Source organism: Heterocephalus glaber, unplaced genomic scaffold (assembly GCF_053883595.1).
Source record: "Heterocephalus glaber isolate CG9 unplaced genomic scaffold, H.glaber_assembly_v1.0 deba00001544, whole genome shotgun sequence".
NCBI lineage: Eukaryota > Metazoa > Chordata > Mammalia > Rodentia > Bathyergidae > Heterocephalus > Heterocephalus glaber.
The window spans coordinates 88,301-112,595 of NW_028258337.1; the positions used below are offsets into that span (position 1 = coordinate 88,301).

Below are 24,295 nucleotides of genomic sequence, written 5' to 3' on the forward strand. Positions count from 1 at the left end.
ATATATCCTTTTATAGATCCAGCACCCAGAATGTGCAGGTCACTATGTCTATCTACCTGGAAGGAAGAGACTTGTGCCTTGAGAGAGTCAGACAACCAGAATGAGGAGAGATGAAGCCCAGGGCTCCGTAACCTGCCTAGGAGGAGGAGTAGATAAGGAGGACTTCCTAGACCAGATCTTGGAGCAGGAGCTGGGCCTCGTAGGAGAGTGGGGGAGGCAAAAAGATGCTGTAAAGGGTGTGATTCCATACAAGTGTGTTAGGGGTAAAGGATGGTATCAGCCCTCAGTGAGAGGAGGGATTCAGGGAGGGGTTTTCAGGGCAGCTGCAGCAAGTTTGCCACAGGAAAAGGAAGAGTTATGAGAATTATTAGGGATTCATCAGGGGGGCAAATGTGGTCATTGTGATAGGGCTGCAGAAGGCAGATTTGGGCTGGCTTGGAAGGCCAGGGCGAAGTTGGACTAACAGACAGCCATTGGCATATGGAAGTCATTCAGTAGTCTTATCAAGACCAAGTGACTGGCAATGTGGAAGACCAAGAGTGATCAGTATCTGCCTCTATCCATCAGTGGGTAACTCCTCCTCCTCAGGATGCAGGCAGTGGCCACCCATCATGGTAAGCTCAGCCAGCCAAGTTGAGTGTGTGGTACCTTCCCTACCTGGTTTTCCCAAGCTGAGAGGTCCAAGTCATCTCCAATCCAGCCTCTGAGATTGAGTTCACTCTCACCTCTTTCCCATAACTTCTACTGTCCCGTGAAACTTCCAATCAGGTAGTGATAATGCCTTTCAGCTGTTGCAGTCTCAGGGTATCTCACAATCCCCCCTCTGGGGTCCCTTAACTGCCCACCTCTGTATATTATGTCCTCACTAAATTACCTGCAACTTTCAAATTGAATATTCATCTGTTTGTTGATAACATTCAAAATAGCACAAAGAGTGAATGCAGTGGAAAAAGGAATAAGGGAATCTGTATGTAAAGACGGAATGGAATATGGGAAAATGAATAAATCTATGAGAAGTGTAAATAATAAGGCCTGAATGAGTCAATGTGTGACACTGTCCCTGGTAATCACACTACACTGAGAATACAGGGAGCCAAGATGACCAAATCTTGCTTTTCCCTGGAATCATGACTGAGAGTAGAAAAAACGACGGCAAAACAGGAAATACAGGCTGCCCTGGAGGAAGCAGGCTCAGACCTGTGGGCCAGAGAGGCATCCTGAATACCAGGCTTGGGTCAAGTGTCACCCACAGAATGGTGAAGGCCAGACTGGCCCCATCAGAATCACTATGTGAGCTTTGGGAACACAGATTCCTGGACCTCACTCTTCTGGAGCCTGGTTCAGTAGGTTGGGGTGGACACTGGAAATCTGCATCCCTAACCAGTCTCAGGTGAGCCTGAAAGTCCAGCCAGGCCTGAGAACCACTGGACCAATCCATATATCTCACCTGAGAGGAGAGCGGATGGGCACAGGGAAGCCGCCCCAGCTCATGTGGCCACCCTCACAGAGCTGTCTGGCATTGGAGGGCCTGGCTGGTTTGACCCTGCTGACCCAGAGAGGCAACTGGAGGGAACAGACATCCATTCTGGGTTCAAATCCCAGCTCTGACACCTTCCTAACATTGTGGCAACAAAGTAACCTTGTTGCTCTGCTTCTCTTTCTTCATCTGTAAACTACGGGAGATGCCATCAATGGGACTCTTGTTAGAATTTGAGAGCACTCCTCCTTCCAAATTATTTGGTACAAAGTAGTGAATATTAGAGGATGACAGCAAGAGTTAGTGTTATTCGCTCAGTCACACAGATCCAGGTACAGTTGCAAATGCTTTGCATAAATACTCTTATTAATCCCCACAAACACTATCTATGAACTGGGAGTTATTATGAAGCCTGTCCTACAGAAGAGGAGACTAAGGCTCAGAGAGAGGGAATAACTTGTCCAGGGACTTGGAGCAGCAGTGGAGACCTAGGGCCACAGGCCATCTGAGTCATGCAGCCTGTACTCTTAAGCCCTAGGCTATAAATGGCAGCTCCCTCCCCTTTCTCCTTAAAGGTTGAAACAGAGGATAGAACCATCCCTGTGGGGATAAAACAGAACAAAGAGCTCTGAAAGGAAGGAAGCCCAGGGAATGTATGTGAGCAGGCACCTCAGAGGGTAAGGGGGCTCAGTTTGCCCCTAAGCTTCCTGGCAGCTGTAGCAGGGAGGAGGGGAAAAGCAGAATTTCCAAGTCTCCATTTTCTGGAAAGAAGGAGGCACAGAGACATTTCTAAATGGACACTTGTCTTGGACTAAAATTCCAGGGGGCTTGATCTTGCGGCCATCTCAGCAAACATCTGGGCGCAGTAATTCATCAGTGTTGTCATGAGACACTGAAAGGCTTATTCTCATATGTGATGCTGGGAGCTGGAGACAGAGGGGGAAGAAAACAGAAGAAATTCTACCTCAGAGCAGAGCCTTGCTAGACCACTATTTCCCAAAGAAGGAAGGGGCATGGGAGGAGACCCAGGCCCCCTCTGTGTGTCTGTGTCTGTCCTAACATACACCACTCTGCCTCTCTGGGAGGAGCCCCAGGCTTGTGGTTGACCTCAGGGCATGACACTCTCCCAAGGACCTGCCTAAGTTGGTTGGATGGGGAGTGAGGCAGGGTGAGGTTGCAAGTGAGGGACAGACTGCCGGTGCTGGGAGGTGTGGGCAGGGGAGGGCCCATCAGGCTGGGCATGATGGAGAAAGCAGAGCAGGAACTGGCTGCAAGATTTGGAAAAGAGCATGGCATCAGGGCAGGTGGAAGGGTGTTGGGGCAAGAGAAGCAAGAGATAGTAGGGGCGTGACTTCTCACCCTCCTCAGACTTTGCCCCTTTTTGTGTCCTTATCCCTGTCTTCTGTGTCTGCTGAGCCCTCCATGTCACCCTGCCCCAACCCTCCCTGCCCACACAGGTGAGGCCACGCTCCTGGCCTGCCATTCCAACCACACCTCTCCCTGCCGCCAGCACACAAACCATCCTCTGGCCACCCTAAGGCACCACCCTCCACCAGCACCAGAGCCTGCCCCTTATCTGGGTGTGAGCATTTGCTCAGACTACCTGCTGCCCTCAGAGGAGGTCAGCATCCTCCTCTAATTTAATCCCTGTTCAAACAACTCCTCCTTTGTGACTCCCCTCCACCCAGCCACAATTCCTCCCTCTGACCCGCCCTAAATTAGTGTTGTGGTTAAACCTCTGTCTGGGCATCCTTCATTCATTCATAGGTTGGCACATCTCCACCCAGCAGGGCTACCATAGCCCCGTTCTGTATCCACTGAATCTAGGAACTAAGAAATTAGCTGGACTCAGCCTCTAGCCTCCCTCTGGTGTCTCCCAGTTCTGAAGCAGCCAGATTCACAGAGCCATTCATTATAAGACACCAAAGGTTCTATGTGCTGTGTCTATATCTGTAGGGGTTATGTGGAGCTACCCGTGAAGGAAGGTTTCAGGACCGTCTTCCTCAATGAGTTGGTCTTTCAGGTGCTCTGGGAAAAATGAGTAGGGCTTGCTTCCATGTCGGTGCATATGGTGAAGGGAAAGGCATAAAGACAGAGGGACCAGCATGCACAGAGGCTCAGAGGTATGGCAACCCTGTCGTGTAGGGAGAATGAAAGTAATTCACCCTCCCAGAAGAGGAGCTGAGGGTACCTTGCCAGCAAGTGTTGACAGGGACTTTCAGCTGATCTTCGTCATGTGAGTGTATTTAGTTCAATGGAGCAAGTGTCTGCTACTTCACTGATTACTTTGGTCACAATTGCTCAGAGGAAAAAGTGCAGATGGAATAGATGGGAAGAGCACAACCAAGAGTCCCGTTAACTGTGAACTCTGACTCCTGCTGCCACCCCATGGGGATCCCTCGGTCCTTAGCCTATCTCCTATTTGAGCATGCCCACCTTTCAAACCCAGAACATCACTTGCTCATTCAGTCAGGATTCCCTGCACACCTAGTCTGTGTCATGGCTGTGCTGGCTGGTGTTGGGAACTCTGAAGGCTATCACTCACAGGTCTGCGGGTGTAACAGATAGAGACAATACTGACAGGAGGTGAGAAACATCCCTTCCATGACAAGGCAAGGCATGACAGAAGCCAGATCGAGGGGGGAAAGATAGCCAGGGAAGTTTCCCCGGAGGAGGTCAAGGCTGTCCTGGGACTTCAAGGATGTAGGGAAGTGGGCAATGTGAGGGGCCCCAGAGGAAAGTGGAAAGAATTCTAGCAAAGTAGGGGCTGCACTGTAATAGGAACGGAGTCTGGAAATATCCAGATGTTCACGGGGAGTTACAAGGGGCATAAATTTGAATGCAAAAGGGTAAGAAATGAGACAGAAGGCTGGCAAGTCTTGCGGCAGCATGACAAGAAACCTGCGGTTTGTCGTGTAGGTGGCTGGGGAGCCAGAGAGAGTGTGAAATTGTGAGGTGGTGTGTATGGAGACCCAGCAGGGATGGAGGGCCTGTGAGTAGGAACAGAGAACCTAAGAACCTAAGAACCTAAGTTAGGCCTGAGTCAGAGCTGGGGCTGTTTGGGGTGGAGAGGTGAGATGGCCCTGAGAAGTATCCTTTGGAAAAAACAGCAGGAACTGATGGCACAGGAGGGTTGTAGGTGACACTCACATTTGTGTGAGGAGTGACCCTGGGGTGGGTGATGCCCCTACAGAGAGAAATCACACAAGGGCTGCTTGGGGGGAAGGCGATGAATTCATCGTTTGGGCAGTAGGTCTCTGCACCCAGATGTGGGAGGCACACAGGAGACCAGCTGGTTTCTGCTCCTGGCTTGGTCAATGGCACCATGGATGATGCAGGTGAGGATGCGTTGGAGGCATCTTCGCCCATCCAAGTGAACAGGTCCACGGTGAGTGGGTACACAGTCGTGGAGGTGGAAGAGTGAGCGCACTGGACTGCAGAAAGAGATGTGGTGTCACTAGTGGCGATTCAGTGGTATCATCCAAAGGAGAGAGAGTGAAGTCACACATGGAGAATGTGTGGAGCCGGGACGGAAAAACCCTGATGACAACAGCTCAGGTGGAGCTTCCTGAACCAGCAGTCGTGGACCTCAGGTCTCAGGGTGCCTGGCCCAACCATCTGCAAACAGCCTGCTCACACTGCATCCACCCCCACCCAAATCCCCACCAGTTCACTCCATTGAGCAAAGGTCATAATCATGTTCTCTGCATACTATGACCTGACAAATATTGGCAGCACTGCTAAGGGGCATGGGGACAAAAGGAACCTAGAGAAAGAGGCTGAATGAGATGGACCCAGAGGTTGTAGAATACAGAGAGCAGCCAGTCCCAGAGTCCCAGGGAGAAAGGGTTTTAGAGAAAGAAGTCATTGTCAGCAGTGAGTACATGAGGGAGATCCAGTGTGAGGAGACTCCAAATATGGCCCCTTGGGCTTGGAGATGAGCTATGCATAGTTGCCTTTAGTGAGAGAAGTGTCAGTGTGACTTGGGGGTGGGAGTGGTCCTGTGAGTTCTGCAGGTGTGAACTGGAGGTGAGAGACGACAGCAGGTGCTCATCCTTTCAGCCTGGGATGCTGAGGGGAAGAAAGAGGCCGATTAGAAGCTGGAGGAAGGTTGGGAGTGAGGGCCTATCCTAATGGTTGGGAAAGACACATAATTTCTATATTCTAAGGAAAATACAGTAAAGTGCATATGGGTGGGTGGAGGGTTGGTGAGAAGTGGAGTGAAGGATAGAGAATGCTGAGGCCTGGGAGTGTCTAGGGTCTGTGGCAGTGTCTAGGGTCTGTGTGGTTCTCCACAGAGGAGAGAGGCTATGGGAATGTGGACCCTGCCCAAGAACAGGGTGAGCAGTGCAAGTGTGCGTAGCCTGGTACCCTCCATGTTTTTTCCTGAGTTAAGAAGGTGGGGTGGGGTGACTGCTGAGGGAATTGTGAGAAGCTGGTGATCTGGGTCCTGTCCCCATGTTGTGGAATAGGAAGTTGGGGCATGGATCAGACATAGCATGGGATCAGATATAGATGAGCATAGCTTTTCCAGTAGGTCTCCCCACCCAGAATGGGAGGCCAGCTGGTTTCTGCTCATGGTTTGGTCAATGGTGCTGTGGATGATTCAGGCCTTGGGGAACTGTGGCAGAGTGCAAAGATTATGTGCTGACAGAGGATGCACGTTGAAGGACCCTTGTTAGCAAGACAGCCTCCATATTGCTGCTTGACCCACCTGCCTGCCCTTTAGATGAACTCAGAAGGAGGAAGCTTAGAAACCTCCTCCCCTTAGAGAGTCTCTTAGAAACAACAATTAATCAACTACTGTTTTACAAATGTTCTAACAGCAGGATGTTCCGCTTCTGTACCTTTTGCTTGCTTTACTAGTTCTATCCCACAGGGGGGCCTAGAAACTGTTGGCCTCAAAGGTGTATAAAACATGTTTGTCAACCCCCAGTTGAGGCTCGAGTCTGATGCTGGGCTCCGGTCCCGGCCGGTAATAAACTCCTGTGTGGATTTAATATCGGTCTCTGGTTGGTTCTCTCTCACTGGGTACAACACACATGTGAATTCGCAGGTTGGGGCGAGGGACAGAACACTATGTACTCTTATCTCCTCTTTCCCCCTGAGGAAGGAGGAGGCAGTGTCCAGCCTTGTGGTCAGAGTGCCTAGAGCAGAAGGGAAGAATAGTCAGTTTCCCTGGGCAAGGCCTGCTCAGGCTTCAGGCTTCAAGGTAATACAGACCCTCAGCAAGCCCAGGTATCTCTGGACTGAGCTGACACTGCTCCCTTCCCTCAGCTGGCTCAGCCGCCAGGCTCTGCAGAGAGAGATATGCAAGTGTGTGTGTGTGTGTGTGTGTGTACATCCAATCACATCCAGCACAGCCCAAGGCATCTGTACCTGGTATAACCAATCCCCTCTGAACAAAGAGCTCAATTGGCCTCTGCTGCCTCCTCCCCCTCCTGCTCTGCCCAGCAACAGCAGAAAGGAGGCTTGTGGAGGAGAGGGAGGCCCTGCAATCTTCCAGCCCAGGGTAGCAGTGAGCTGGGCCCCAGGCTCACTCTATTGAGGGAGGTTAAAACAATGCTTACAGTTCCTGGAGCCCAGGCAAAACTGTCCTTGGGGAACCTCAACACTGTGCAAGCCCAGTTCTCTCACAGGCAGGAACTCACAAATTATGGAGACCCTGATCCTTGGAGCCCTGGGCCACAAGTCTGAACAGCAGAGACCCACTTCTGCTTGGGGAGGCAGACACTGAATAAACAATCGCACACATGCCCATTTAGCTATAAACAGTGAGAGGTGTTAGGAAGGAAAGAGCAGGGTGTTATGCAGGAGAATAAGAGGAGCCTGATTTGGATTGGCTCTTATAGCTCTTCTTGGTTTCCTTTCTTTTTGTCCAGATTCATGGTGGTTATTTTATTCATTAGTTTGTCCCGAGGGGCCCCTGACCTGTGGAGAAGAATGTGGTGTTTGTTACTGACGTGAGCGGCTCCATGTTTGGTACCAAGATGAGGCAGGTAACAAGGACCCTGGGGACCTTTGTTAGTCCTGGCCTCAGAAGGCCCAGAGAGCAGAGAATGCTGGAATGATGGGACCCTGGGACCAACTTACTACCCTCCCATCAGCCCATCAGCCTTGGATCTTTTATGTCTGAGCCTGCCATAAGGCCCTGATACCTCACATCACAGGAACCACAGAGACCTAGAACCACAGCGTCCTAGCAACATTGAAACATTGGTCTAGCTTTCGCGAAACTGTTGACTCCCTGAACTGCAAAATTACAGGGCTCTGTAGGTCCCCGGGTCTTGGAGCCCTTCAGCTGGAGCACCCCACTTGGCGATAGAGTCCTGATCCAATACAAACTTAAGTAACACAGACTCTGATTTTTCGTGAGACTCTGGGTTTTCTGGGCTTTGTTACTTTTTTTTCTTAAATTTAAATATAATAGGGTACCAGCTACCATTATAGGCTTAGAAACCATAGAGTTCTGGGGCCATCCGTTTGAATCTTGTAGCTCTTCCACCAGTTACCCTTGAATCAGGATATTGGGGCCATAGACCAAGCAGACTTTGCTGTCAGTACTTCAGTTTGCAAAGGTCTGGAAGGAGCATTTCAAATCATAATGTTCTGGGGCTTTCTAACGTTAAGGTTCAAGTGTCCTGGGACAGTAGAGCTGTCGTGCTTAAAGCTTTTAAACGCAGAGCCCTTGAGACTTAAATCTAACTGAGTGGTGTTTTACCAGAGGCCACCAACATGTAGGAAGGTAAATATCCCAAACTGAGGAGCTCCACAGCCCTCAGTAGGGCAAGTGGCCTACCCAACTCAAAACCTTTCCAGCTTTCCTGTCCCTTTCTGGAGAGTGAGGGGTAGACCTCAGTAGCACTTGTGAACTTCATGTCCCAGTGACACTATCTCACTGAAAGAGTGAGATGTAACCACGGGATTATGGAATCCTTCCTCTTACCCCACACATTAACACCACATTCACTGAGGCTCCTGCATAAATACGAAGGTTATAGCTGAAAGAAGTGCAAACCTTAGCCCTTCTTTAAGGAAAGTCCCTATGGGAGCCCAAAGACAAAAGCGGAAACCCATGTATAGACTCTAGATGAAACTATAGCCTGACCCATACTACTACTGCAAACTACAAACATAGCCTAAGTCCTGACATCATGAACATGACCGGCACTGTGGTGTACACTTGTAATTCCAGCTACCTGGGAGGTTGAGACAGGAGGATCATAAGTTTGAGCCCTGCCTGGACAATTTAGAAAGACCCTGTCTCAGTTAAAAATAAAATAAGAATGGCTGCTGAGGTAGCTCAATTCTTCCTGAGTTCAGTCCCCAGTACAGGTGGGAAAAGTCTGTTTGCTTCACTTCCTGTTACTTGATAGATTATGTATGCTTTCTGCATAAAATCACATGACATGCTAAGAGAGAAAAACACCCACAATCTGAAGAGATACAGGTAGCATTTGAACCAGACACTGCTATATCAAAGACATTAAAATTATCAGAGCAGGAATTTAAAATAAGCATGATTAATATTCCAAGCACCCCCATGAAGTAATTAGACAACGTGTAGCAACACAAGTGTAATGTAAGCTGAGATCTGGAATCCCTGATAAAATCAAAGGAAATGCTAGAAATAAAAAACACAGTATCAGGAGTGAAGAATGGCTTCAATGGGCTTATCAGGAGAATGAACATGGCTGAAGAAGCAGTGAGCTTAAATATATGTTAATAGAAACTTCTCACACTGAAAAATAAAAAGGAAAAAGAACGGAAAACAGCATTCCTTTTTACATTGCATTTTGTAATTGTAAGGCCATTACAAAAATACAACACATATAGAATTGGAATAATATGGAAGAAAGTAACAGAAGAAATATCTGAAATAATGGTGGATACAAATTTTCCAAAACAAATGACAGGTCCAGGAAACTTGAAGACCAACAAGCAGGATAAATATCCAAAATCCACACCTAGGTGTGACATATGAAAACTACAGAAAATCAAAGACAAAGAGAAAATCTTGGGGAAAAAAAAAAAAAAACACAACGCGGGAAGAACACCTTACCTATTGAGGAATAAGAATACGAATTACATCAGACTCCTCTTCAGAAACCATGGAAACAAGAAGAGTGGAGTGCAAGATTTCCAGTGTTAAAGCAGAAAAAAATCCACCCTAGCCTAGAATGGTGTATACATCGAAATGATCCTTCCAATGTAAAAGAAATAAAGACTTTCTCAGACAAACAAAAATTAAGGGAATTGCCCACAGTGGACCTGTTTTGCAAGCAGTGGTAAAAGTTTTTCACCAAGGAGAAAAATGGCATATATTAGAAACTGGAATGCCCATAAAGGCAAGAAAAATGTTAGAGAAGGGAAAAGTGAAGATAAGATACTTAATTTTTTAACTGATCCAGCAGATAACAGTTTCTTCAAAATAATAGCAACAATGTATTCAGTGAGCATAGTTTATGGACGTGCAATTAATGACAGCAATGTTGTAAGGGATGAGAGCGAAAAGTTGGGAAAATAAACTTGGATTAGTTGCAAATGTATGTTAGAAACTCTAGGGCAACCACTAACATTTTATCTCTAAGTGTAATGAATATGCTAAGAAATGAGAAAAAATGAGATTATGTAAAGTATGCAATTGAAACAATATCAGCCCAACTATAAGAGTTATCACTTTATTTATGAATGGTTTAAATACACCAATTAAAGGACCGAGATTATCAGTGTGGATGGTCAAAAAAAACAAACTCACTGCGGGTTATTTATAAGAAACCCACTATATTTTCTTCTCTCCCTTTTCCCCCTCTGTTTCTCTTTCTCTCTTTCTTTCTTTCTTCCGAGACAGGGTCTCACAAATTCACTGAGTTGCCCAGGCTGGGCTCTTAATTGCAGCCCTCCTTCTTCAGTTTCCCAGAGTGCTAGGATTCCAGGCCTGCACCACCAAACCTGGCTAAAAACCCACTTTAAATATAAAGATACAGGTAGATTAAAAGTAAAGGAACAGAGAAACATAGACAATGCAAACACAAATCAAACGAAGTCTGTGGTAGCTATGTTATTTTATGAGAAATAAGACTTCAGAGCAAGGAAATTATCAGGGAAATAAGTGCGTAATGTTCTGGCAAAGAGTTCAGTCCCCACAAAAGATATACCAATCCTTCATGTGTATGTGTCTAATAAGAGTACCAAAATACATGAGGTAAAATCTGTTGGAACCAGAAGGAGAGAGAGAGAGGAATCCACTACTGTAGCTGGAGACTTCACCACCCCTCTATCAGTAATTGACAGATTCCCACTGGCAGAAATCAGTAGCGAAGAACAGCACCATCAAAGGAGATAGGAATACATAAACGGGGGTGTTATCTAAATGGCACAAGAGCAAAGTTATGGAGGTGAAATAGGATCTGCGTTATCAAGAGGCTGGCGAGGAGACTAGCCTGAAAGAAACAGAGGGTGAGATTCTCCACTCTTCCAGAGTGGGTGCATTTGACTGCTCCCTCAGTAGCCCATGAACGTCAAACTCCAGATTCTTCAGCCTTTGACCACACACTTGCACCAGCAGCTCTCCAGAGGGCTTCCAGGTCTTCAGCCTCAGACTGGGGCTACGTGATTGACCCCCTGATTCTAAGGCCTCCAGCTGCTCAGACGGAACAGATAACTGATTTCCTCAGCTCTCCAGCCTGAAGATGGCCATTCAGCCTTTGACTCTGATCTTGTAGCCCATCTAATAAATTCTTTCAGACCTAGAGAACCTAATACAAAAGGTTAGAGCCTCTGTTGGCTTAAAGAGTGGAAGTTGCTTCACATTGAATAAAAAGCATGAAGCTCAAAACCAGTCACCATTCTTCAGAGTCAAATTGGAATCAGTGGCTATAAATTCTGCATCTGAGGGAGTTTCCAGCCCAAGTTATCAGCTTGTCCAATTTCTTTTCCTCTACCAGGATCTTGTGGATCCTGGAAACCATGTCAATAAACCAGGCTTTCTTTGTGGAAAAAAGAAAAAAGAAAGAAAAAAAAAAAGAAACAGAGGGTGAGAGTGAAAAACAGAGTAGAGCAGAACCAAGGTGTGCAAAGTCTTTGAGAAACAGCTATAAAGACTTGGAATGGTGAGGATCTCAAACTTTATGGTTCTGAAATCACTGAATCCTGGGTCATGGGGTCAGGAATTATAAAAGCAATGCTCTGCAAACATAGAACTTGAACCTTTTAGACCGATGCTGTCCAGTAGAACTTATTTTGATGATGAAGATGTTCTATTATTAGTAGTATTAGTAGTTTTTTTTGTTTGTTTGTTTGTTTTGTAGTACCGGGGATTGAATCCGGGGCTTTGCACATGCTAAACAACCACTCTGCCACTGAACTACAAACTTAGCCCTTTGTATTTTGAGACAGGATCGTCTTACTAAGTTGCCCAGGTTGGCCTTAAGCACACGATCATCTAGCCCTAGCCTTCCAAATAGCTGGGATTACAAGTGCATGCTATCACACCCACCTGGAGGAAATGTTCTAAAGTTCTGTGCTGCCTAATTACAGTAGTGACTGGCCACAAGTGGTTATCGAACACGTGAAATATGGCTATTACAGGCGAAGAACTAAATTTTAAAACTAATTTGCACTTCAATTTATATGGCCACATATGGCTAGTAGATGCAATACTGGATGGTGGAGTTCTAGGCTTTGGACCATAAATCCCAGGAGAGCATTTTGACCTGGTAGTTTTAGGCTCACAGAATGCTGAAGTTAGAGGGTGTTAAAATCAGACAGCATCTAGAATTCAGCACCCTAGTGCACAAAGAGACTTTCAAGCTCATAGACCTCAAGTCTTGTCTGAGCTCCTTCGCTTCATTCATATCCCACAGACTGAAAAAGCCATGAATGTGATCCTCAGTGACCTGCAAGCCAGTGACTACTTCCACATCATCTACTTTTCTGACACAGTTAACGCCTGGAAATCTGAAGGCCACGATGCTGAATATCCACAGTGCTGGAGAACTACTTGGGTCGTATGGAAGCTGATGGTTCTAAATGTTAAGCCTACCTACTCAAATGCGCAGGCCGTAGAGATGTGGGAAATTCCTGAAAACCTCTCTTCATTCCCCCATCTTCCTCACCTCTCACTGTGCTTGAAACATCACTATTATATTTTACACAAGTATGCACCTTCATGTTCTGTGTTCCCTTCCCATCGCCCTCTCCTAGTGGAAACAGCTGATTCCAGGTGGAAAGGGCACATTCCTCTTTGGACCTGAGTTTTGTTCCCCTTAAAGCAAACACTCAGGAGAATTTGCTAAGACTTTTTAAAACAATTACCTAGATATTTATTTCCAAGCATTTCAGCAAACTGCTGCCCTGTTTCCAGCTTTTGATCAATCTCCTCCCAATTACTGAAGTCTCATCTCAGCCTTTTCTCTCCTGTAGCAAGAAGGTGGGGGCCCTGTCATTGAGTAGCTGCTGATCTGACTAGTGAATGAAGCACCACCCTATCCCCAGGAAGCAAGCAAAGAACAGTCTGAGATGGTGTGATGAAAGCCAGGGACACATGGGCCTCCTGACAGATCTTATGTAGCCCAGGTTGGGGTAGAGGAGTTGGGAGGGATAAGCAGCAGAAACACGCTGAGAAAAGCTGAGCTATGACTGAAACTGGGAGGCTGGTGAGGTACCCATTGTATGGGCAGAAGTGACCCCAGAAGATGGATCTCAGTGTGCTTCCCAATTAGGGATTGACATCAACACAGCTGTGCTGGAAGCTGTTTCAGTGGAGAACCGTAGCAACCAAGAGTCTGGGAAAGTCCCCAGTATGAGGAGAATTCCTCTTATCATCTTCCTGACAGATGGGGAGCCTATAGTCAGCCTGACAACACCCAGTGTGATCCTTCCCAATGTTTGACAGGTCCTGGGCCACAGGGTATCCTTTTTCAGCGTGGCCTTTGGAGATGATGCTAACTTCCCACTGCTGGGACATCTGTCCCTGGAAATCCCAGGTGGGGAGTAAGAGGGGCGGGATCAGCCTGACGAGTACACGAGGATGCTGACGTGACCCTCCAGCTAGAGGGCTTCCATGAAGAGATCTCCATGCCTCTGCTAGCAGATGTGCACCTGGACTACCTGGGTGGCTTGGTTGGAGCCTCCCCTTGGGCCTTTTTCCCCAACTACTTTGGGGGCTCAGAGCTGGTGGTGGCTAGCCAGGTGCAGCCAGGAGAGCAGGAGCTGGACGTCCACCTGGCAGCCCATGGCCCCGAGGGTCAGTCACTTGTGGCCCACCATTGTGAAGGAGTCACAAACAGCAGCCCGAAGGACTTTGGTTGCGGGGCGGGGGGCGGGGGGCGGCGGGGGTAAGGGGGACTCCATGCATCCTGCTTTATCCACCACTTCTGGGCCTATGTCACCATTGGAGAGCTGCTGGGAGCATGTTTCCGTGTCAGTGACATCACCACTCGCCACCTGCTCGCTGCCAAAGTCCTCAACTTATCCCTTGGACACAACTCTGTCACACCTCTGACTTCCGTGATCATGGTGCAGTGCAAGGAAGCCAGTGAGGAGGCTGGGAGACAGTCACCCAACACATCTGCGCCAGGCACTATCACACCGTCCTCCAGCAGAGGCCATGGCCTAAGAACAGGCACAGCACAGCCAGCCTTGATGCCCAAGGTCTCCCTCAAGTCAAGGCCTGTGAAAGCAACCTCAACTATTAGTACCTCTACAAATAAGATGCCCAGTTCCGAGGAGCTGGAGCCACAGAGTCAGAGCTCTAGTTCCCTATCAGCCTCACTCCACTTAAAGCCCCAAACTCCAGCACAGCAAGTTTCTGGTACCTTGATCCAGCCAACTCTCAAGGTGAAACCTGTTGCCCTTATGCCATCAAACTCTACTGTTCTATTGCCTCTGAAGCCCAGCACTCCATCACACCAGGATCTTCATATTGTATCTTCCTTGGATTCTGAGACACACATCCCACCTCTGAATCCTGGCATCCCAAACCAGGCCAAAGCTAGAACTATGAAACATTTTACTCCGCAGCTTCCCATACCCGGTGCTCCATCACAACCTAAATCCAACACACCATCACACCCCCAACCTGGGCTATTCACATCACAGTCACCCAAAGCCTGACAGAGTCCAGATCTGGAATCTCCACACTTCAGATCCTCAAACACTCACCATGCACCAGATCTAAGATTCCTGCTCTCTAGACCCCAAACAACTTGCCACACTCTAGACCTGGAATCCTGTTGCCCAGGAGTCCTAAAATCCCTTCACCTCTTAAACCCAGTGCATCACCTCAATAAACTTCCACAAGCTTATCATTTCCCAAGCTTGGAATCCCAACCCCACGTACACTGAAAACCCTGCCATTCCCTAGACTTGTCAAACCCAGGCCCCCACCTCCTCAGAGCCTTGGCACATTCCCAAACACGGTCTCAAGTCCCAAGGGTCCCAGCAGTAACATGACTGCCTCTGTCCTTGGACAACTCCTCCCCCCTCCCTTTACCCCAAGGATGCCCTCTCTGCGCCTACTGGAAGACTCTGGCATCAGCAAGATCTGCCACTTGGGCCCCAGAGCACCAGGCAAGTTCCGGGACCATAGCCAGGAGCCCCAACAATTGCCCCACCCAATGGCTCCAGACCTTTGCCAGAAGGCAGACTCCCAAACGTGCCAAACTTGCTGCCTTCCAGCACCCTACTTGAGGCCATCAGTGTTCTCCTTCTCCCACAGGAAGTAGAGCTGCTGTCTGAGTCAATGATGGAGTCCAAGCTCATGGAGTCCTTGAACCCACCAGCTTTCCATACCTTTTTCCCTCCTGACAAAGATGGTGAGTGCCATAGACAAGATGTCAAGCTATGGTGGGAAGGTAGGAATGGAGAGCAGCAGGAGCTGGGCGTCTACAAGGCATTGCAGGTTCTCCTGATAGTCCAGAGACTTACTTGCTTGATTGCTTTGGAACTTTGGACTAGTTACTTAACATCTCTGGGCCACAGGACATAGGCACAGAATCTGAAGCTTTGGGAGATAAGACTGGCAAGGCTGAACAGCAACAAACCGACCAAGCTGTAGCTTTGACATTGTTGGAAAGGTGAATTGCTAACGGTTCCCAAGCAGGGGAGGGATGTAGGAGTGTAAATTGGAGTTCTGCTGGGAAAGGCACATCTGATTGGTCTTAATTGGTCCTGCTTAACAAGAGGGGTATAAAAATTTGTGAAGATGATGATACACTTAAATTTCCCAAAGACTATGAAGGAATAACATTTCTGAGCTCTTCCTACATGCAGGTACTTGTTTACATATTGTGCTTGTAGTCTCTCATGTAATCCCAAGAAACTCTTAATATACACATTTTACAAACGGAGAAACTGAAGCACGCAGAGGTGAAGTAACTTGTTCAGTGTCACACCACACAGCTAGTCAGAGATGTGAAGCAATACAATCTGGACCCCAAATAAATGTGCTCTTACCACTCCACTGTTATGCCTTCTTAAGGGAAGCTGTGATGTTTCCTGGGTGACTTTGTAGGGCAGGGTTGGGTTGAGGGTGGCTGTAAGTCACAGGGATGCAAATTTGGGCATGTTGTCCTCAACACACCCCTCTCCCTCACCTTTCCCCAATATCCTGTCTATCTCTGATTCCTGGTAATGTTACCTCTACTATATTTCCCAAATCCTCTCACTTCTCACAGCGCCAATTGTCACTATCCTAGGATAGTCTACTGAATCTCATCTAGGAAACTGTTCCAGCCTCCCCTCTGGTCTTCCTGCTTCCTCTGCTGTCCTGCTACAGGCCATTCTCTCCCTGCAGCCAAAGGAGTTTTTTAAAGGCACAAATCACTTCGTATTCCTTCTATAATTAATACCGCCCCCCCCAAGGATTTCCCATCACATCTGCAATGAATTCCAAAGTCCTCTTCATGGCTTACAAGTTCCTGCATAATGTGCTCCCTGCCCCACACTTTTCTGACCTCAACTCCTCCCACTCTTCCACTCATTCTCTACGCTCCTTCTATAGGCACCAGCCTTCACCTCAATCAAGGGCTGTTTTTCAAGTTAATCCCTCTGCTTGATATTTGCCTGGTGTGCCTTGCCCTGCTCCTTCCTACTATCCTCATTCCTTCTATTGTCACTAAACCTCTAGCTTATGCCTTAGGTCTCAGATCAGATCCCCTTACCCAGTGTCTTTCTTCAGGTCATCTCAAGCCTCTATTACTCCCATAGTCAGTCAGGTATATTTTTGCTAAAATATTTATCACCATGCATACTTTTACGGCTTAATTCATCTCCACCTCCTCCACTGAACCATGAGCTTCACCAGGTAGGAAACCAGGCTTGTCTTTTTCACCACCCGAACCTTGGTGCCTAAGCACTACCTGAATGAGTAGATAAGGAAATCAATGTGCAAATGCTATGAGGAAGAACTCTGAGCATACCTGAGCTTGAAAGACTAAGAAACCGTGACTAACATGAGGTATCAGGCATGAAAATGGGAAGGTCAGTTAGAGAAGCCAGTGAGAGCTCTGTTAGTCAGAAGGAAGGTGGGCCCTTTGGGTGGGTACAGGGTATCTTCGCCCCAGGAATGTGAAGGATTTCTCTCAATTCTTTGTGTTTGGCAGGAAGTCCACACTGGGATGGTGATTCTGAGGAGATGCTGAGAGGGCCTGGCGACAGAATGGAATCTCATGGAAGTTCTGTGAGGCTAGCAAAAGGTGAGTTAGGCACTCTCCTGTCAAAGAGCCCCTGAGTCTTCATTTCCACCCAATTAGGATTCTCATTGAAACTGTGGAGGCCCAGAGTAGGGGTGATATGTTAGTTTTCTGCTGATATGTAACAAATTATCACAAATTTAGCAACTGAGAACAACAGCCATTATCTGTGTCCATTTTTGGCTGCTCTAACAATGCCACGGAGTTGGTAATTCCTAAAGAATAAAGGTTTACTCATCTCACAGTGCTGGAGGCAGGGAGGTCTGAGGCTCAAAGCCTGCATCTGATGAGAGCCTCCTTGGTGGGATGAACTCTCTGCAGAGTCCCAGTGCCTCTCTGCAGGGGCAGTATGTGGTGGAACAGAGCAAGGCAGCCAGAATAGCTTGCTTTTGTTACAAAGTCACTCCCTTGATTATCAATCTGTTGACTGAGCTGGCCTTGAAAGAACCAAAAATTGATCTTTGGTAGTCAAGGAAAAGGAAAATATTCCAGGTGGCCAGAAAAACAGGAACAAACAGTCACTCGCCAAAGAAGGCACACACTCACGAGGATGATCGTCGGTTCAGTTGAGCTGGAGCATAAAGACAAGATTGAAGAGCCAGGCGGGGGCTAGATTCCAGAAAAGCCTCAAATGTTGTGCTCAAGAATTTGGCTCTTACCTGGGAAGAGGTGGTTTAGAGGCCATGGAGGTCTTACAGTTCCTAGGAATGTGTTTTAGATCACTCCCTCACCAACTCAGGCCCTCTCTCTCCTTTGCAGGCAGTTTGCCAAATATCTTCACCTTCTCATCCTCTGGTAAGCCAGCCACCCCATGGCCTTCCTGGTTGAGTACAGGACAGTTTGTGCACTGGGACTGGGGCCAGGCTCGCTCTGGGGAAATAGACATGGCCTCTTCCTTTCTCCTCCTCCCCGCCTTCCCCTCTCCTCACTCCCATTCCATCCAGGGTCATAACCTCAGAGATGCATCTCCTGCTTTTGCACTTTGTGATCCACATCCCACACTCAGGGAGGATCTGCTTCACACTGGATGGACATCCAGAGGACCTGCTGCAGCTTATAGAGGACCCAAAGACAGGTGAGAGCCCCAAGGACTCCATCTTCACACAACACCACAGCTGAATACACTCGCGTCAATATTCCAGACCCTTCGCACCTCACTAACACACAAGAACACACTTGAAAACATATGCAAATACACCCAGATAAACAGCAAGATTCTCGATGATACATACACATCAGAGCATTACAGTAAATCGTCTTGAGACTCCCCCACACCACGAATATGCACCCAGACACAGCATGACACAGAAGACATGCCCCGATGCAAACAATAACAGGCACATCAAAACACTCAGACAGGGGCCGGGGATTTAGCTCAGTGGTTCCGCCTGCCTCGCAAGCGCAAGGACCCGTGTTCGAACCCCAGTACCAAAAAAAAAAAAAAAGAAAAAAGAGAAAAAAAACACCACTCAGACACACAAGCACTGATACCCTCAGATTCATCTTGGTCCCTAGGAATTCAGCACACACAGGGAGCAGCCATTTTTTGCTTCTTTTACACGTATGAAACATACTGGTGTACAGCAGTACCCACCAAGATATACATTGACACACATTCAGACACATACAACACACAACATATACTATTGCATCACGGTACAGAGCAGCAAAATATCCACAGGGACACATAAACATACAACTGAAAAAATAAACAGCAACTCTTACATGCCACCTTCTTCAAATATGCAGATGCACGGTTATGCCTGCACAGAGATGATCATCTGAATATTGCTAAACACACAAATTTACCCACTCAAAGGCAAACACGTACACATATACATGCAAAAAGCCACACTGGGGTGAGCATGTGCGCACATACTACATGACCCTCCCCACAAACACTGGCTAGGGTGGATCACGGTGGAAGCATTTTCTCTCAAGAGCTAGCCCTTTAGCCACAAATTTGCACTACTTCATCTTAGACCCTGGGCGCCAAGATCTCATCCCTGCCTGTGCTGTGATTGACTATGTGAATGCCCAGGTGAAAGCCTATGCTCTGGGCCAACACCTGCCCACCCTCCCACACGCCTATGTCTACATGTGAGTGGACAGCTGCTTGGGACACCACCACCAAGACCAGGCCACGAAGGCCAGACTCTCACCTACGTCCAGATCATCACAGTCACTGCAGACAAACCCCGGGCCGACATTATCACCACCAGCCATATCTGTGGTGCCATATCTTGTTCCTGCCCTGGGACCAGCCTGCGCAACTAGAGCTCCCCGTGGCTGCTGAAGCCCACCTCACCTTCCGTCTTGGACCCTACCTTGAGTTCCTCATCCTCCGGCGCTGCTACAGGCACCGCAGCACCCTACAACTACCCTGCTTGGGATTCTATGTGGCCAGTGGCTCAGGCCTCAGTCCCACAGCCCACACCTGATGGAGAAGTGCTGCTGAGGCAGAAACGAACCAGGGAACACTAGTCCCAACAAAGACTTTTGCCAAGAGGAAAAGTCGGTGGGGCTCAGCACCCTATATTCCTAATCTCAGAAGGAAATCAGAGCCAAGCTCTGCCCTTAGGGAGCTCCCGGTCTGGGTAAAGGAAAGATCCAGATAAGGACAGTGATCACAAAGAGGGATCAGTGCTTGACAGGAGGCATCCCCCGGCATTAGAGAAACAAAGAGTGGGGGACCTTGCCTAGGCTCAGAGCTCAAGAGGACAGACCTCTTGGAGGAGAGAGAGCCACCCGTACTGCATACGACTGAGAAATAATGTGGAGGAAAGGAATGGACATTGGAGGAGCTGGAACTGGAGTGGTCAGAATTGAGTGCCAGGATGAAAATTTTGACTTTATCCTGAAGGCAACAGGGAGCCTTTGCCCCTGAAAGATTATAAGCACAAGAAAGTGTATTGTAAAGCCCCTCTGGATCTTTATCTGCCTGTGAAAGGGGATTGTAGGAAGCCAGACCATAGGTCAAGAGACATCGTCAGAACCTGAGGCAGAAGCCCACACCAAAGTGTTTGGGCAGTGCCGATGGGTTAGACAGATGTTTTCACCTCCTCTGGCTGTCCCGAACCTGTTCTCTCCTTCCCTCCAGTCTGCTCTAATTTCTTCAAGCCCGGCTGCTCCCCTTCCTCTGTTATCTCATCAACCTTGCCTCTCTACTTCCATACTACACTCCTATTCCAGCTGGCTCCTCCACATTGCCCATAACGTCCGGCCTCTTCCTTTCTCCAGGCCTTTGTTGACCCTCCACCCTCCCACTTCCCCCCCTCTATTTCCCGCTTGAGGCTCCCCTTGGCGCTCTGAACAGGAGCTCAAGACACTAACCTGACTGGTACTGCACCTCTCTCCCACCAGGGCAGTTCCAGCACACAGACATCCAGCTGATGACAGGGCCTACCGGGCCTGGCCTGCGGAGACACCACAGGCCAGACATGTCTGTGGTTCTAGGCAAGAGGCTGCTGAAGGACCCACCAAGGCGGCTGCCCCTACTGGGCTTCCTGCTGGCCAGGGAAGCACTCCCATGTAAAGCAGTTTCTGGGCCAGCCTCACCTGGCCCGTGTTCTGTGATGCCTCCTGAACTCCAGAGCAGGAGATGTGAATTTGGAAGATCTAGAGGCCAGGGCATGGGGTGAGCCTAGGACAAGGACCCACGCATGTGGAGGTACACGTAGGGACACAAATTCACACATGTGCTAATGGGCACCTATGCCAGGAAACCCAAACATACAGATGTGCAGATCTGTGGACCTATAGGCTTAAGGACCCCCGTTTCCTCACAGGCCCTCCTATCTCCAGTCTCTACTCCCTCCAAATCCATACTCCACAGCAGCCTTGGAAGTGACTTTCTGAAAACAAAAAACTGACTGAGTCACTCACAAGTCCTGCTCACAACTTTTCTTGACCCCCATGGTGTATTTAAGGATCTCAGAGTTTTCCTAACAAACCATGCTCTCTCCCACCACTGGGCCTTTGTATGTATTTTTCCTTCTGCGTGGGACATTTTTCTTTTGATTCGTGTGGGAAATTTAACTCATCCTTCAAGTCTTAGTGCCTCTAAGAGGAAGCCGTCCCTGAGCCCTTCCTTAGATTGAGTTTGGTCCCTTCTTTCATGTTCCCACAGTCCCCTCCCATCTCCTCCAAGCTCACATCACTTACACTGTATAATAATCATCTGGTTACCCACCTGGACTCCTGATTTATACTGTAAGCTCTTCCAGGGAAAAGACATTTTCTGAATCATTTATGCAGCCCCAGTGCTGGCACACAATAGGTGCTCAGTAAATATGCTCAAAGAATGGATAAATGAATGAACAAACTCGTGAACAAAAAAGGCTCCTGTGAAACAGCAGCACGCATATACGTACACATACTCACAACCAAAGACACAGGATCACACAAAGAAAGACAGCAACAAAGACATAGACATGGAAATACAGGGACAGAGACTTATGGAAACAAAAGACACAGAGATCTCAAAACACAGAAACATAGACATAATAACACACAAACATACAAAGAAAGGGACAGAGAGCCAGAGTGACAGCATCAGAGACATAAACCTAGAAAAATATAAACAGATGCTCCCCCCCCCTTTTTTTTGGTTTTTATTTTTTATTAGAACATGTTTGCATTACATAACGGTTACATTCATTGCAGAGTTGGAACAGAACATGTGCATAACAGGTCTTAATTTTGTTTTTTATTCCCCTTTCCCTCCTTCCCTCCCCTTGATCCCCTTCCCATTTGATTTTTTTTTTTTTTTATTACCAGCGATCGAAACTCGGGACCTTGTGCTCGTGAGGCAGGCGGCGGTGGAACCACTGAGCTAAATCCCTGGCCCCCCTCACTTCCCATTTGAAAAAGATCTCATGCTGGACCTTGGTGTCCATGTGATTTTGACTTTCTGTCCCAGTCACAAAGAAGCAAGGAGACAAAACCTAGGTCACTCAGGTCACCCAACTAAGGTCATCCAATGGTTAATGTGATGACACTAAGACATAAAAACATACAAACTAAGATAGATGATATATATATATATATATATATATATATATATATGGAGAGAGAGAGAGAAAGAGAAAGAGAGAGAGAGAGACAGACAGAAACAAACAAGCAGAGAGATCGAGTCACACAGAGATATGGGGAACACAAAGGCAACCAGGTAGACCATGGTCCAAGACACCAAGGACATAAAGGTATAAACAGACAGACACACCAACACACTTACTTGAAGGAGCATGCGGGAAGAACACAAAGACACAGGGCCAGGGACATACAGGGATGTAGAAATAGATGCATATTAGAAATAGACAGACTCATATTTGGTGATGAAGACTCGGGCACAAGACAGACAGAGAGGATGATATTAAGAGTGAAACAGATTTGTATAGGCATACACAGAAGTATACACTAAGAGAAGCACAGCTACGTATATTCAGCGATCCAGAGGCAAACACAGGGAGACTCAGACACTTGAAGGGTGACGAACACCAGTAAAGAGATAGGGATCTGGCCAGATAACAGACATAAGGATAGGCAAGGTGCAGACAATGGGTACAAAGAGAATATTGTGACATAGTGACAGTTAACGACACAGGAATACAGAGACGGAGACACTAGAACAAGGAGGCATGGGAATGGTTCATGTTTCCTGTACAAAGGTACAGGTTAGACACAGGGACAGAAACACGGGAACACATCTGGAACAAAGAAACCCAGATGCACAGAATATAATCAAATAGGCAGAAATACAATAACAAGGAAATCTCTCTAAAGAGGCAGGGGTACAAAAACACAGAATCAAGGTGGCACCCAGTGACACCAGAAATAGTGCACACAAACAGGCAACCAAAGCCACAAATGAAAGGATGGCGACACTGAATTCAACAGAGACATAAAGGGACATAAAGACAGTGGCTCAAAAATAAAAGCCATGGATGTAGACACCTGTCTTAGTTACTTTTCTCTCCTTGCTGAGACAAAATACCCAACACCCAAAGTTAAGGGAGGAAAGGTTTATTTAGCTTACAGTTCCTAGAGGTTTCAGTCCATAATTGGCTGGCTCCAAGGCAGGATGGCAAGACAAAGGGGCTTTACAGAGGACAAACAGTTTATGGCACCCTCAGGGTAGGTCTTCCTGTCCCTTAATCTTATTCAGACTTCTTAGGGCAGGTAGCACTCACACCCTTAATCCTAGTGGCCTTGGGCCTAGGATTACATGAATCAGTCACACACTCCAGATTTGGCCACCGCTGAAAGAGCCCCACTTAAAACCACATGAGGCTTTGTGGGGACATCTAAACACGGGGCCGTGACAACACCAGGCGCAAACAGAAAAGCAGGGACACAGAGGTGACAGTCAAATCAAAACAAAACCAGAGACATCGTGAGACAGCAAAAGAAACAGATGCAGAGACACCCAGACACACCAACCCTTTGAAACACCAACATATTCACGAAGACCCGGGGGACTAAGAGAGACATCAAGTAACAAAACAACTTAAGATGAGCCACAGTAACAAAGAGAAACAGTAATGCACCGACACTGACAAAATATGGGAGGAATAGGTAGAGATGAAGATAAGTGCCAAAACACAGATGGAGACAAGGTCATGGAGAACAAAGTTCTGGAGATGCACAGACTTAAGGACTCATCAACACTAGGTGCAGGGAAGGAGGCATATGCAGATCCATGAGCATACAGACATTGGAACACAGAGGCTCAGGGACACATGTATATTGGATCACCGACCTTCAGGGACATACAGAGACTTGGTGATGCAAAGAGACAGAAACAAATAGACAGCTGAACACAAAAGTCTATGGGTACCCACACAGAGGGACACATAGCTACTAGGTCACATGTAAGGACCAGAGAGACATGTAAGGATTCAGGGCCATACAGACTTGGGGATATATAAAAATTCGAGGACACAGAGATTTTGAAACATAAAAATACTCAGGGATGTGTAGAGTATCATGGACAGATAAGGAATCGAGAACACACAAAAGCTCAGCCATGTGCAGAACAAAGACACATGCACGCACACACAGGGACACACACAGACACACACACACGCGTGTGTGCGCTCAAGCACATAAGCCCAGTGGATGC

The 24,295-nt window shown here is 47.6% G+C and overlaps 1 protein-coding gene across 1 annotated transcript; it reads left to right on the forward strand.

Annotated features, from left to right (window-relative positions):
* Positions 1-4,802: 4,802 nt before the first annotated feature.
* On the forward strand, positions 4,803-20,748 carry LOC101708676 (inter-alpha-trypsin inhibitor heavy chain H6). Its single transcript, XM_087189622.1, is given in 17 exon segments — positions 4,803-4,865; positions 7,360-7,476; positions 12,343-12,443; positions 12,445-12,469; positions 12,471-12,510; positions 13,201-13,457; positions 13,460-14,587; positions 14,674-14,989; positions 14,992-15,049; positions 15,158-15,294; positions 17,083-17,175; positions 17,932-17,974; positions 18,150-18,247; positions 19,265-19,411; positions 19,414-19,620; positions 20,536-20,663; positions 20,665-20,748. Coding segments are annotated over 17 exon segments (3,042 nt in total).
* Positions 20,749-24,295: the final 3,547 nt, after the last annotated feature.